This window comes from Ictalurus punctatus, chromosome 22, assembly GCF_001660625.3.
Source record: "Ictalurus punctatus breed USDA103 chromosome 22, Coco_2.0, whole genome shotgun sequence".
NCBI lineage: Eukaryota > Metazoa > Chordata > Actinopteri > Siluriformes > Ictaluridae > Ictalurus > Ictalurus punctatus.
In genome coordinates, this window is record NC_030437.2 from 18,723,188 (window position 1) to 18,739,295 (window position 16,108).

Below are 16,108 nucleotides of genomic sequence, written 5' to 3' on the forward strand. Positions count from 1 at the left end.
CGATCTGATGACATCCCTAACCCGCTGCGATCTGATGACATCCCTAACCCACTGCGATCTGATGACATCCCTAACCCACTGCGATCTGATGACATCCCTAACCCGCTGCGATCTGATGACATCACTAACCCGTCGCGATCTGATGACATCCCTAACCCGCTGCGATCTGATGACATCCCTAACCCACTGCGATCTGATGACATCCCTAACCCACTGCGATCTGATGACATCCCTAACCCACTGCGATCTGATGACATCCCTAACCCGCTGCGATCTGATGACATCCCTAACCCGCCGCGATCTGATGACATCCCTAACCCACCGCGATCTGATGACATCCCTAACCCACCGCGATCTGATGACATCCCTAACCCACTGCGATCTGATGACATCCCTAACCCACTGCGATCTGATGACATCCCTAACCCGCTGCGATCTGATGACATCCCTAACCCGCTGCGATCTGATGACATCCCTAACCCACCGCGATCTGATGACATCCCTAACCCACTGCGATCTGATGACATCCCTAACCCGCTGCGATCTGATGACATCCCTAACCCGCCGCGATCTGATGACATCCCTAACCCACCGCGATCTGATGACATCACTATCCCACCACGATCTGAAGCCGCCACGATGTGATGACATCACTAATCTGCGTTTCTTCTGTTTCTTCTGCATTTCAAGTGTTGTGAGAATTTGATCTGCTGTGAAAGCGAATGAGTGTGTGAGAGGATGACTTCAGACTGAGTCTCACACACACACACACACACACTCACTCACACACACACACTGCTGAGTCAGTGAGGATTAGAGAAGTGCTTGAAAGATTAGTGTGAAAGTAACATGAGGAGGATACACACTCCCGGTCCAGTCTTACAGGAAAGTGTGTGTCATGTACTCAAGGATGATTGGCAAAGCAATACTTCTCTCTTATCTTTATTTACAACATCTGTAGTGTGTGTGTGTGTGTGTGTGTGTGTGTGTGTGTGTGTGTGTGTGTGTGTGTGTGTGTGATTACCACAGACAGGAATTTCAACACGTTTCTCTGAACCTGTTCACTCCGGACTCACTGAAGCCGGTTGTATACCGTGTGCGATTTCAGCATTATGTAAAGTTTATTTCTTGTCCAGAAGATTCCTAATAAAATCTGATCCGAATCGGATATCAGACTGTAACGCGTTCTCCGTGTCGGATCATACGACGCGACGATCCTTTACGACGCGGTTACACCAGGTTAGATTTACATCGTTCATCGGCGTGGCCCAGAAAACAGGAAACACTCTTCAAAGTGAGCTCGAGGAAATAAAGATATTTATTCCGTCCATTCTCACGTCTCGTTACGTTTTGTCATCGTCGCTGCCGTATCTGTAGCCGCCGCACGACACGGCCGTCCTCCTGCTGCTGGATCTTTAGACGAGAGTCAGAGCGGCGCTCACACTCTGAGGCTTACATGAAAGGATCTCTCTCTCAGAACTTTGTCCGGAAGCAGAAAATCCACCAGAGTACCTGCTTAACATAACTGCGTAGAGAAGAGGAGAAGGATCACGACAAGAAGGAGGGGAGGATTAGGAAAATGAAAGGAGAATATGGAAAGAAGGGGGGGGGAGGTAGGAATAACAAAAGGAAAGAAGGAAGGATGTAAGGATTAAGAAAATGAAAGAAGGAGAATATGAAAAGGAAGGAAGAAATACGAAAATGGAAGAAGGATTCAGTAGAGGAAGGAAGGAGGGATTGAGAAAATGAAAGAAGGAGAATATGGAATGGGAGGAAGGAAGGAATAAGGAAGTGGAATAAGGAATATGGAAAGGAAGGAAGGAAGAAAGGACAGAAGGACAGAAGGAAGGATTAAGAAAACGGATGAAGGAATATAGCAAGGATGGAAGGAAGAAATGACAGAAGGAAGGAAGGAATGGATAAGAAAATGAAAGAAGGAATATGGGAAGGAAGAAAAGAATAAGAACACGAATGAAGGACAGAAGATTTAAAGAAGTATGCACAGCGATGGATATAACACTGTGTATCATTTTGTTTGATGTAATTGATTAATTTGAATAAATCGGCACCAGACTCCAGGTGATTCTCCAGGTGATTCTCCAGGTGAATCTCCAGATGATTCTCTAGGTGATTCTCCGGGTGATTCTCCAGGTGATTCTCCAGGTGATTCTCCAGGTGATTCTCTAGGTGATTCTCCAGGTGATTCTCTATGTGATTCTCCGGTTGATTCTCCGGGTGATTCTCCGGGTGATTCGTCAGGTGATTCTCCAGGTGATTCTCCAGGTGATTCGTCAGGTGATTCTCCGGGTGATTCTCCAGATGATTCTCCAGGTGAATCTCCAGGTGATTCTCTAGGTGATTCTCCAGGTGATTCTCCAGGTGATTCTCTAGGTGATTCTCTAGGTGATTCTCCGGGTGATTCTCTAGGTGATTCTCCGGGTGATTCATCAGGTCATTCTCCAGGTGATTCTCCAGGTGATTCTCCAAGTGATTCGTCAGGTGATTCTCCAGGTGATTTGTCAGGTGATTCTCCAGGTGATTCGTCAGGTGATTCTCCAGGTGATTCTCCAGGTGATTCTCCAGGTGATTCTCTAGGTGATTCTCTAGGTGATTCTCCGGGTGATTCTCCAGGTGATTCTCTAGGTGATTCTCCGGGTGATTCTCCAGGTGATTCTCCAGGTGATTCTCTAGGTGATTCTCCAGGTGATTCTCTATGTGATTCTCCGGTTGATTCTCCGGGTGATTCTCCGGGTGATTCGTCAGGTGATTCTCCAGGTGATTCTCCAGGTGATTCGTCAGGTGATTCTCCAGGTGATTCTCCATGTGATTCTCTAGGTGATTCTCTAGGTGATTCTCCGGGTGATTCTCTAGGTGATTCTCCGGGTGATTCATCAAGTGATTCTCCAGGTGATTCTCCAGGTGATTCTCCAGGTGATTCATCAGGTGATTCTCCAGGTGATTTGTCAGATGATTCTCCAGGTGATTCGTCAGGTGATTCTCCAGGTGCTTCTCCAGGTGATTCTCCAGGTGATTCGTCAGGTGATTCTCCAGGTGATTCAACCGACGATCTCGAGTCAGCGAACTCCTACCGCGTAAACGCTGGCAAAGTCTACAGGCCGGAGAATTTCATCAATAAACATTCAAATTCATAACATTCATTTTAAACTCCAGCCATTACACTGGACAATAGTGCACTCATTCTGCTGCATTTGAGTTATTTATACTGTATTTATTAATAAATGTAATGTTATTACATTTTACACTTGAACTTACACTCATAAATAAACGTGTGGGTTTTTATTTTTTTATTCAGGGTTTTAAAAAGAATCTTAGGAGATTTTTCCCTTTAAAAGTAAACGATTTCTGAAATACTGAAATAATCCAGTCAGTAATAATGCAAGACTGAATTGAGATACTGTGTGTGTGTGTGTGTGTGTGTGTGTGTGTGTGTGTGTGTGTGTGTGTGTGTGTGTGTTGTGTGTCAGAATGAGAGACAGCAGCTGCAATAATCTGGATGTCTGAGAACCATTACAAACCAGCATTGAGTCACAGCTCTCCTTTGCTTCAGTGTTATAAAGACCTTCTCTCTCTCTCTCTCTCTCTCACACACACACACACACACACACACACACACACACGCCATAACAAATTAGTGGGATTGTAACCTGAAGAAATTACTCACTTCCTGCATGGGAACAGTATGGGAAATGTTTATGTGTGTGTGTGTGTGTGTGTGTGTGTGTGTGTGTGTGTGTGTGTGTGTGTGTGTGTGTGTGTGTTCAAAATGCCTTACTATTGCATAATCATGACAAAGTATCTCATAAATATCTTAGTTTCTCACAATTCAGACCTAGTATCTCGAAAAGACTTTGCCTTTTAGAATTATGACCTAGTATCTCAAATATCTTAGTATCTCAGAATGATGACCTACTATCTCATAAAAGGCTTAGCATCTCATTATTAATACCTTTTTACCTCATAAATTGTGTAGTATCTCATAATTAATATCTACTATCTGATAAATCACATACTATATCATAATTGTGAACTAATCTTCCATCAATTTCTAATGTCTCAGAGTCCCGAAAATGGCATAGTTTCTCATAATTATGAACTTATCTCAAGAGGCTTAGTATCTCATAAATATGGCATAGTATCTCATTATTATTATTACCTTGTATCTCGTAGATCGTGTAGTATCTCAGAATGATGACGTAGTACCTCGTGAAAGACTTCATAGTTGTCATAGCTAGGATCGTAAGGATTCCGTAACCGTGAACATAACGTCTTAGTATCTCGTCACTAGGACCTACTATCTCATAAATTGCCGAATGGCTCATAATTATTACCTAGTATCTCGGAAAGCCTCCATATCTCATAATTATAAACCTGTAGCATCTCAAAACGGAACGGAATCTCGAAAGGATGACGTAATATCTCAGATGAAGCTTAGTATCTCATAATTAAACATAATATCTCTAAAAAAAAAAAAAAAAACATATGAAAGCTAAACCTGTAAACATTTAATGAAGCTTATTACTTAGTATCTAGTAGTTATAATTCAGACATCCACACGTAGGTTAATTCTAAATAACGGACTGTTATGACATTGTGTCGGAACTGTATCGTACATACGGAATAATTATTTAAACCCTCAGTTAAATTTATCGTTATTATAGCGTAATAGTGCATAATGAGATGGCCTTGTATTTTCCTAATTATGTCCTTATATCTCATATTGTACGACTTGTCATTATAATTGAAACTTAATTATGACTTGTAAATATCTTAGAATCATACTGTATGATGTCGTGTGTCACAGATGTCTTCATATCTCATACTGAATTCTTCATAATTAAGATTTAGTATCATGGATATATTTACAACTCGCCGTTTTGTGACTTTCTATTCCACGATAATTGAATTAATTGAATGATTATGTTCAGCGTTTTCTTTTCTTACAAGAAGCAAAAAAAAAAATAATAAAAAAGAGGGATTTCACAGTAATTAAGGGCATGTAATCACTCTGCTAGTGCTGTCGAGAAGGAAAAAAAACCCGTCAAAGCACTCATGCCAGTAAAGTGAAAACTGAAAAGAGACAGGCTGAGGCTTATTCGTTTATTTTAGACCTTTTTTTTTTTTTTACTTCTCCCAGTTGTAATGGTAAATGTAAAACAGATCGTATATTTAAAGTTTTACGCTCCACAATGTTCAATTTCCTGTGTTATTATTCTGTAACGCCGGCAAACTTTAGACGCTGAGAGACCATAACACAAATATAGCTTTATTTGCTGCAGCAATAAAGTAGAATGAAGGGAAATGAAACTGAGCGAGAGAGAGAGAGAGAGAGAGAGAGAGAGAGAGAGAGAGAGAGAGAGAGAGAATGAGAGAGAGAGAGAGAAATGGTTAGGATTTGGAGAGTAATTAGGATGATGAGACAGACAGGATGGTAGTTTTATCTTTTCCTGAACACACACACACACACAACTCTCTCTCTCTCTCTCTCTCTTTCTCTCTCTCTCTCTCTCTCTCTCTCTCTCTCTCTCTCTCTCTCTCTCTCTCTCTCTCTCTTCCTTGATATGAAGCTATGACCTGTTCAAGGAGGGGTGATAAATATACATGACACAGACAGTGGGCAGTACACACACACACACACACACACACACACACACAATTAGGGGGAGAACCAGGGGGGTGGGGGTAAATGACTGTGAGGTTAATTAGAACATCCTGTCTCTCTTTCTCCTCCTCTTCCTCTCTCTATCCATCTTTCTTTCCCTCCCGAATTCTGTCGTGCTCTGTAAGGCTTTGATGTGGCTTAGTGCCTGGAAACTTAATGAAAAATGTATAATAGATCTCCCTCTCTCTCTCACTCTCTCAGTTATAACACACACTTCATGTCATCTTCATTCCCTGTGGCCTCCCTTTCTTCCCCCTTTCTTCTTTCTCCATCTCCCTCTATCTCTATCTCTCCTCTTCTCTTTTTCACTGGACATTCACGGAAAGAAAAGAAAAGAGAAGCATTTTCATCAGCTGCATTTTCTTTCCCCTTCATCATGTGCCGTATAAATCTGGGGAACCTAGGACCCTGGGGACATCGATACGCTCCCATGAACTATAGCTAGCACAGTGTTAAGAAATTACACCACAAAATGGCAAACTTGGCTAGTTCTGTAACATTACACAACTGCCCCGGAGGTAATGATACCATTAGCTAAGCTAGCTATTTATGGCTAGTTTATTGATAATTATTTCTCGAATAGTAGCTGGGGAATGTTTAGAACTAGCTAAGTTTTCTATTTTAATGTTAACATTAGCTAAACCCAAACTTGGTTCAGTTAATATTATTAATATGTTACCTCAAGTAATACTAATATTATCGATAATAATAATATTAATTGGTAAAATAAGATCTTGCTAGCTTAACTATTGTGGTGATGTTTGATGATCGCATTTGCGATTGGCTAATCAAATCGATCTTAAACTCCATTCTTGTACATGCTGGTTGCAAAAAAAAATTAAAAAATTAATCTCCTTTATTATTATTATGAACTGCCCATAATTATATGACAACCGATTTACATGTCCTTTCATCTTCATCTCCTTCACTTCCTTGCTCACGTCCTCTCTGTCCTTTTCTTCTCCTGTCTTAAGTTTAATAAACTTCGGCCGTTACACGCTCTGAAACGAACAGAAACCGACAGAAATGCTTTCCACTCCTCCGTCGAACGCGATTTATTCAATTGCATGCGATTACATTTTTACCGTCGATAATTCAGCAAAGCGCAACAGGTTAAATGAGCTGGGAAACGAGGTGGAATTTATTTTTTCCCTATAATGAAAATAAATTAATGAAGTCTTTTGTATAATGGATGGTGTGATCACCTGAGGCATGCTAACTAACTGCTCCATTAGCTTCCTGTCAAATATGTCCTCCGAATCAGCTAACGGGGTCTGTACGTACGTAGATCACAGATGGTGTCGGAGGTCATATATGAGAATATGATTGTGTCTTTCATTCCATCCATTCATCCCTCCATCTTCTGTACCGCTTTATCCTTTTCAGGGTCACGGGAAACCTGGAGCTATCCCAGGGAGCATGGCGTACAAGGCGGGGTACACCCTGGACAGGGTGCCAATCCATCGCAGTGCACAATCACATGCACATTCACACACACATTCATACACTTTAGACACGCCAATAAGCCTACCATGCATGTCTTTGGACTGGGGGAGGAAACCGGAGAACCCGGAGGAAACCCACGCAGCACGGGGAGAACATGCACACACGGGGTGGCGGCTGGAATCGAACCCCACCCCGGTGGTGTGACGCGAACGTGCTAACCGCTAAGTCACCGTGCGCCCATCTTTCATTCCATATTAGGACATATGTAAAAGGAAGCCATTATAACAGCCGGCTAACGAACAAGAGCTAATCTGACAGGATTTGTAAGAACATTTTTCATTCACGTTTGTGAATTCATGTTCATTATCTTCACTGCTAATGCTAGCCAATATGAGACAACCAAGGGCGTAACCATGGTATGGACATTGGGGGGGGGGGGGGGGGGGGTCCGGCGAACTCGGCGGGAGGATATGCAAGTCAATGTAACGTTAATGGTCAAAAACTGGACCTGACGTTAGCCTAGCGTACAAATATCAATAGTTAATTGACGTTCTTAAGAACAAACCAAGCCATGGTATGATGCCTTCTACACTAATCTAAGGTTACCTACTATTTAGGTAGGTACTTGCTGTCTGAAAAAAAGCCCGTATGTTCTGCTGCACTTTTCTACACTTCGCTGCTGTCTCCATTTCTTACAGACTGAGCTGCTAGAATATATCAACCAACTTGCGTTGAGTATGGGCGCAACCAAGCGTACAATTGGGGCTGGGGCACACACTTATTTTCCTTAACAAACGGAAATAAATTAAAAAAGAATAGACATAAATAATTAGAATAGATGAAGAAAAGACAGATCTGTTGGCAGGGTTCATTAACGGGAACATATAGAAAATATTTTGTATTGTACTGTGTATTGGGGGGACAGATTGGTATTTCCTCAACATTGGGGGTAACACGACGTCCCCAAAAAATGCATGGTTACACTCACGGAGACAACCTACCAGGGTTTCAGACAGAACGGCTTCTGAGAGAAACTTTGTGGCTTATGTAGCTTGCTAGCTACTCGCTAACATAAGATGTCGGTCTCAGTTACGTAGCTCGTAGGGGTGTAGTAATACACAAAATTTCAATTCAATACGGTTATGTTTTCCACAGAGCGAAAATAAAAGCAAGTGCCTTAGTGTTTCCATTTCCATCTTCATCAAAGAACAACAACTGAAACTTAATGATGATCCATTCAGACTCTTAGCATCATGTAATGAAACAACAGCTGTGTATTAGAATGGAACAATTCAACACGGCTGATTAAACACGTCCAGGGTTGCCAGATCCCAGGAAAAGATCCACCTCGACTACTTCTTAAAAACGCCACCACCTGCTCTTTTACCACGTTGGTGTAAAAAAATGTTTATAAAAATCTGTGTTTTGGTGTCAAGGGGGCGTGTCTGAAGCCTCGAAGACACACCTCTTTGTATCTCGAACATGTTTTTGAGTCCGGTGTTCTTCTCTATACTGAGTAAAGTGTCATATCTGTAGCCATGAAGGTCTTCACCACTTAAAGTGAAAGCACGTGTCTTCATGTTTTGGTCTAAATGATGTCGGTATGCTTAGAAGGGGCGTGGTTTCTCTTAAAAATCCATGTAACATTGTGTGATTCGAGATAAAGGAGAAGATACGTTGGAACGTGTGGGTTTGATGAAGTTTAAGTAAACTTTGATTATTATGTAAGTAAGTCTTTTCTTTTCTTCGCATACCCCAGCATGTTGGGGTCAGAATGCAGGGTCAGCCATGATACAGCACCCCCTGGAGCAGAGAGGGTTAAGGGCCTTGCTCAGGGGCCCCACAGTGGAAGCTTGGCAGCGCTGGGGCTTGAACCCCCGACGTTCTGATCAGTAGCCCAGACCCTTAACCGCCAACCCATCACTGTCCCTATTATACCCCTGTATATTGTGAAAACCTTCAGCTGCTCGTTCAGGATCCATCCTGCAGCGAGCAACTGGTGAGTGAATAAACATGTCGCAAAAATGTATGACGACACTGAAAATTCCCACACATGATTCCCGTCAAGATTCCCTTCGGGTTAAATTGCTGCCCGATGATACAGGGACCTTTTGAAGGATCCGTTTACCGAGGGAGCTGATCCAGAAAGGGATGTAGTTTCCTTTACACTCCATCTTTCTGATGATAAAAGCCAAGAGTCTCTCTCTCTCTCTCTCTCTGTATCTGTCACTCACTGATTTCTCAGCCGGATTGATAACTTTCCACGTACCTGCTGCGAACTATTTCCTTACATAAACTCGTGTGTGCGTTCCTCTCTCCTCTCTCTTCCTGTTTACATTTTCCCTCGCCTCAGGTTATTGCTTTTTAAATTTGCGGGCTGCGTGATATATTTTTTTCTCCTCCGCCGCTCATAGCTCATCCATTCATCCTTGTCATTTATCCCAGCCTCAGGTACTTTCTCCTGTAATCACATGAAACTGTATTATTCTTTCCTTCCCATTTCTCTTTTATTCCCTCGCCCAGTATATACCTGTGGTTTTCTTCTCTCTTGCTTGATTACTAACTATTATGTCTGTCAATCTCTTTTCATGCCCCCTGCATTGTTTCTAGTTTTCCCTCTCTCTTTGGTCTCTCCATCTCTGTCTGGAGAGAAGGTCAGGGTAATCATTAGACAATTAGGGACAATGCAGGGAGGTTGCTACAGAGAAACCAGAGAGAGAGAGAGAGAGAGAGAGAGAGAGAGAGAGAGAAAGACAGAGTGTGGGCAGTGTGTATGCATGTTTTGTAATAGTAGGGCTGGGCGTTCCTCACTAGCTACATTTAACCCACATGAAACGGACATACTTGGCCCTCGTGCTTTGCAATTTTCCGCCTCCCTCGAGGTGCGCTGCTGCCCTTTAAAACAGCTGAACTCACTGCTTGACTGTGACAGAGTTTCACAGTTTTACACCATTACCCATAACCCCTTTGGCATTAACTAACTATTCATGTTGATTAGGAGCTCCAGATGTTCCCCTTGGCTGAACATAATAGCGTTTGGTCATCGACCCAACATACAGCAGATCGTCATCAAACACACTCTAAAAAATTGACCAACAAACACCAACACAGTCCCGAGGACAGCTCGGATTGCTCGACAAACGTTCTCTATCTAATATAAACACATGTTCTATATCAAGCAAGATCATACACATTTTCCAAAATATATACCAATAATCTCATTCTCTAGTGAATATATTGTGAATATTTGTAGCCGTGAAAGCTCACTGTGTCAAAGGATACAAACGGTTTATCGCATTGAAGTGAGAAAAATCAGATTTCAACCTCAAAGATCAAGAAGTTTGTGGCTAGGAAAGTATACAAAAGACATTAGACGATCTGTGGGCGGAGCATCAAAGGTTCCACTTTTAACCGGCAACATACAAGTTTGAAAACACACCCACATTCTCGACAAAACCCCAGCTTCCACCCAGACAGACCAATACGCCAAAGTTCTCCAACACACACACCGAAATACTAACATATATAACATATATATAACATATATAATAACATACACCATCTCCAAATATACATTCACCGGGAAACATGATCAAGACTGACAACTTTCTCCATCACACACCAACGTTCTCCATCACACACCAACGTTCTCCATCACACACCAACGTTCTCCATCACACAACAACGTGCTCCATCACACACCAACATTCTCCATCACACACCAACGTTCTCCATCACACAACAACGTTCTCCATCACACACCAACGTTCTCCACCAACATTCTCCATCACACACCAACGTTCTCCATCACACACCAACGTTCTCCATCACACACCAACATTCTCCATCACACACCAACGTTCTCCATCACACACCAACATTCACCATCAAACACCAACATTCTCCATCACACACCAACGTTCTCCATCACACACCATCATTCACCATCACACACCAACGTTCTCCATCACACACCAACATTCACCATCAAACACCAACATTCTCCATCACACACCAACGTTCTCCATCACACACCAACATTCACCATCACACACCAACATTCTCCATCACACACCAACGTTCTCCATCACACACCAACGTTCTCCATCACACACCAACGTTCTCCACCAACATTCTCCATCACACACCAACGTTCTCCATCACACACCAACGTTCACCATCACACACCAACGTTCACCATCACACACCAACGTTCTCCATCACACACCAACGTTCTCCATCACACACCAACGTTCTCCATCACACACCAACGTTCTCCATCACACACCATCATTCTCCATCACACACCAACATTCACCATCACACACCAACATTCTCCATCACACACCAACATTCACCATCACACACCAACATTCACCATCACACACCAACGTTCTCCATCACACACCAACATTCACCATCACACACCAACATTCTCCATCACACACCAACATTCACCATCACACACCAACATTCTCCATCATACACACACCAACATTCACCATCACACACCAACATTCTCCATCATACACACACCAACATTCTCCATCACACACCAACATTCACCATCATACACACGACAACATTCTCCATCACACACCAACATTCTCCATCACACACCAACATTCACCATCACACACCAACATTCTCCATCACACACCAACATTCACCATCACACACCAACATTCTCCATCACACACCAACATTCACCATCACACACCAACATTCTCCATCACACACCAACAGAGATGGTGAGAGATATTCTCAAAACTTTATAACACTCACACACACACACCCCGAGCCAACTTTTAGGCTTGATTCTGTTCCCCAGATAGCGTCAGACCCTTTTTTGCTGAGGGTGTATCGGATATAAATGAGAGCATGAGCAATTAAAGATGATTGAGAGTCGAGCTAGCATAGCTAATCACCATTCTAAATTCAGAGCGTTGAGTACAGAGGAAATGATGAAATCTATTATACGATACACGCTGTCCAGCTTCCTCACCATCATATGGGTTATAGAGTTCAGTAGCACTGCTGGTTTATTACAGTCATTCATTAGCACGAAATATATTTGTATCTCAGTCCTCCCCTATCATTTTATTGTGTCACTCTGTCCATCTGTCTGTCTTCTTGTCTGGCCTGGCGCCCGTATCGCTACTGGCTTAGCTCGGTCTAATCACCGTCCTGCTGTCTCGGAGTCTGTTCAACCAGGCTAATCCACCAGTCGCTAAATATCTGTGTTTAAACACACATGGCTCATTTTTCTGGTTTAAATCTTGTTGTTGCGGATCTCCGTGACCATGCTGTGATTGCACGAGTGAGAGATCTGCTCATGTTGCAGGCTGTGAACGAAACCAGCCAACTACAATGGCCGCCTGGCAAGCCCTTTAATTAGCCGTATTCATGCTACACACTGTGTGTATAAATGGGCATGGGGTGCACATCAATCTGTGTATAGTGTTGTGTCTGTGTGCTATTTGATGGACTTCCTCCACTGATAATTAAGTGCTTTCAGTAACTGCTATAGATCTGCATCATGAATGTGGGGTCATTGTGAATCAGTTTATATGTGTATCTGAAGCCTCATTAGCTTCATCCTCTTCCTGGATGTGTGTGTCTGTGTGTGTGTGTGTGTGTGTGTGTGTGTGAATGGCCGGCGGTGTGTGCTTTGAACTTTGACCCCATGATTCATTCTAGCCCCCACAATTCTTTGCGCTTCTAAACATCGACTTTAATTAATAGCTTTGAGGCTGGAGCATCTCCTTGACCAGAAAAGAATAAATCACCATGTAATGACAGGTGGCTGTAAAGGATAACCCTCCTGGAAATTCGACACCAGGAGCTGTTGCATTCTGCTACAATGCCTACTAATATAATGAAGGTTCTTCTCATTCCAATGCTGTGAAGATGCATGTTCATTTGAGTGGTAGTTCTACTCCGAAGGGGTTTCCCAATAGCAATAGCGATATTCCCAGAGCAGGATCGTGTCTCGCCAAAGCCCAGGCAGAGGTAGGACTCCGGTTCCAGCGCTCACGACTGCACTCCAGGGACACATCCTATATGGCACTGGCTATATAAAGTACATCATACACAGCAGCCACTAAGGCACTTGTACAGCCTGAGGGCAATGGGGTAACAGCACAAATCTCCTTATATGGGATCCGTGTGTCGGGACCAATCAGAGAGAATAAAGCTCAACGTAAACCACCCGGCTAACAACAGACGCGCCATCCATAAAACACAACCCTGCTTTAGCATTACATGGTAGAAATGGAGATGACCTCGAAATTACCACAGTAAGAGGCCAGTATTATCACAGTGTTATAGTATTATATATTTGGTCTTGAGTATTATTCATAAAGGTTTTTATAAGAGCAGGTTCTAAGAAAGTCAGAAAGAGATGTCCTTTTACAAAACAAATAGAACCATTATAACGTTCAAGGTTGTTCAAAATATGTTCTGAAGATGTCATTCGGTTCGTTGGGCAATTAAGGAAGGTGGGAAATGGAAAAGGGTCAGATAGGTAGAGACTCCCAGACAGTATCGCAGTCACTCGGGATAAGTACACTCTAAAAAATGCTGTTTTTGTTTGTTTTTTTCTACCCAAACGCTGGGTTGAGCCTTTTGGGTCATTTAATTGGGTTATTTTCTCAGTCTTGGGCAGTTTTGGGGTAGTTCTGTGTAACCCAACCGCTGGGTTAGTGGCATATCAATATATTTATCCATAAAACCATTACTGTTCACTGGAAAAAGCAAAAATGTGCAATAACACTCCAGTTTACACTAAATGACACTAAATGCACCGCTATCTTCATTAGCTTTGGCGTACTTGTCTGTAACGCCGACTGGATCGTAAGTTGGTTACTTAACTATATCGTCTTAAACATACGACTTATTCGAGTCATTTACTTCAAAGTCTATATACTATATAAACCCCACTTTGGCAGCTCGAGCATCGCATTTCCGAACACCTTCTCGTGTGTAAATAAAGGAGAGACCATGTTGACATATTTATTAATAATGTGGTATATGTGACATTTTCAAAGGGTAAAAATAACCCTGAATGAATATATTAACCCATTTACGAAATGAAATTTTCCCAGCGTTTTTGTAACAAAAAAAAAACGAAACCATCCTTTGGGTTGAAAAACAACCCGTTTGCTGGGTGAAAATGAACAACCCAACTTGACGGGTTAGTTTAGCCCAAGAGAAATTTCTGTCCTATATTTACCCAGGCGTTTGGGTTGGAAAATAACCCAATTCGGGGTTTTTTTTTAGAGTGTAGATTTGTTGTCTCAACTCCTCATAGTATGTTTAAACTGATCTCGTTTCCTGGTAACCCGGTAACACCGGCTGACCAACACCATCTGACTGCAATACAGTTGTTGGGAAAAGTCCTTCACAATAACAATAAAAGCCATTTAAGCAAAAGGCACTCGTTTTTTGGGGTTTTTTTTTTTTTTTTTTGTAAGTACACATCACATTTAGGTGTATAACTCAGATATATACTGTAGCAAAACCAACTGATCACAAATAAGCATTAATTCTGTCTCTGTGTACACTAAAAAACCTCAACCACAGTACATTAACAGTGCATTAATTTAAGTCCTCAAAGTCTGCCTCCTTATCTAACCAGACCCACTCAGACAATATTAAAGAGGGGAAGAGATAAAAATGCTACGTACTTACTTGATTACTCGAGCAGCTTCGTCCGGCGATTTAATGCCCTGTGGTATAAACGAAAAATTCGGCCTGTTTATATCAGGAGTCTTGAAGCCTCCGGCGAGAAAGTGTCATCTTAAAAGCTGTGAGAGGTGTGGGCCTAGAATCCGACATCATCTTCACTGCCTTACTAAGAAATCTAGATCTATACCCGGCCTCCAGGATGGTTCCATGGACGCTAGCTGTAGAGTTTTAGGTCTGTGAGGTCTTTTAGGTGAGAAAATAACCGGGTCGGACGTCACGGTAACAGACATTCTCGACATAGAACGTACTCGACATAGGAGTGCACGATAACGGAAGGAAAAAACATCCATGAAAGAAGCACAGCGTGAAGGTTATTAAATGAAATGAACCTGATTTTCTGGATATTGTTCTAAAAAAAAAAAAAAAAAAAAAAAAAGGGCAGCAGGAGATGAGATTGAGGAAATTAATGGTAATTATTGAGGGAATTTTAATTCTAGGTCATTTCACTGTGATATTCTTAGTGATGAAAAAGGCACACACACTCACTTGTGCACACACACATACATACCGTATTACAGTATTGTTATTTACGGTATGTACGCACATTTCTTGGATGTTGGTGTATACCTTTGCTTATAATCGTCACAAAGGGTGAGTAGAGACAGATGCCAAAATGCAGTTCAACACTTTAATAAAGGCGACGTAGAGAAATCCAAGAACCATCAAAACACAGGTGTGGGTCAGGCCATGAGCAAACAGAGTAGGCTAGGCAAAACAAACTCGTTAATCAAAAAACAGGCAATAATCCAAAAACCAGAACAACAACAAGCAGCAAAATGGCGTGGTTAAGTCCGGTGTACCGTATGGCACGAGCTGAGCGTTTACTGTGCAGTGATATAGTGCGTTAGAGTCTCTTTTGTAGTGCGTGTGTGTGATTTGAAACAGGTGTGTGTGATTAGAAGTCAGGTAATTGGGAGTGAGTTGGCTGAAATGGGCTGCTTCTGAAATCGCGTATTGTGATAGAACCTACTGCGTTTGATTCAGTAGCTACTGCTGGGCCCCAGTGAGCCCCCACCATCGGGGGCAGTGGTGGTTTGGTGGTTAAGACTCTGGGTTACTGATCGGAAGGTCGAGGGTTCAAGCTCCAGCACTGCCAAACTACCACTGTTGGGCCCTTAACCTTCTCTGCTCTTAGGGCGCTGTATCATGGCCGACCCTTCACTCTGACCCCAACTTCCTGACATGCTGGGGGTATACGAAGAAAAGAATTTCACTGTGCTGTAATGTGTATGT

The 16,108-nt window shown here is 42.4% G+C and overlaps 1 protein-coding gene across 1 annotated transcript; it reads right to left on the minus strand.

Moving 5' to 3' along the window:
• Nucleotides 1–1,343: 1,343 nt before the first annotated feature.
• Nucleotides 1,344–4,372, minus strand: LOC128628966 (histidine-rich glycoprotein-like). Its single transcript, XM_053674666.1, has 4 exons — nucleotides 4,350–4,372; nucleotides 2,070–3,109; nucleotides 1,513–1,525; nucleotides 1,344–1,413 (listed from the first exon to the last, which is right to left on the minus strand). Exons 1-4 carry the CDS (start codon nucleotides 4,370–4,372, stop codon nucleotides 1,344–1,346), a joined length of 1,146 nt encoding a protein of 381 aa, XP_053530641.1.
• Between the last annotated feature and the right edge of the window lie 11,736 nt (nucleotides 4,373–16,108).

Excerpts from the sequence above, each read along its gene's own strand:
- LOC128628966 (XM_053674666.1), bottom strand. The coding sequence starts at position 4,372 with ATGGAGGCTTTCCGAGATACTAG. Across the intron at positions 3,110-4,349 it reads GAGGCTTTCCGAGATACTAG|ACTTTGCCAGCGTTTACGCG; the intron begins GTAATAATTATG and ends TCCGGCCTGTAG.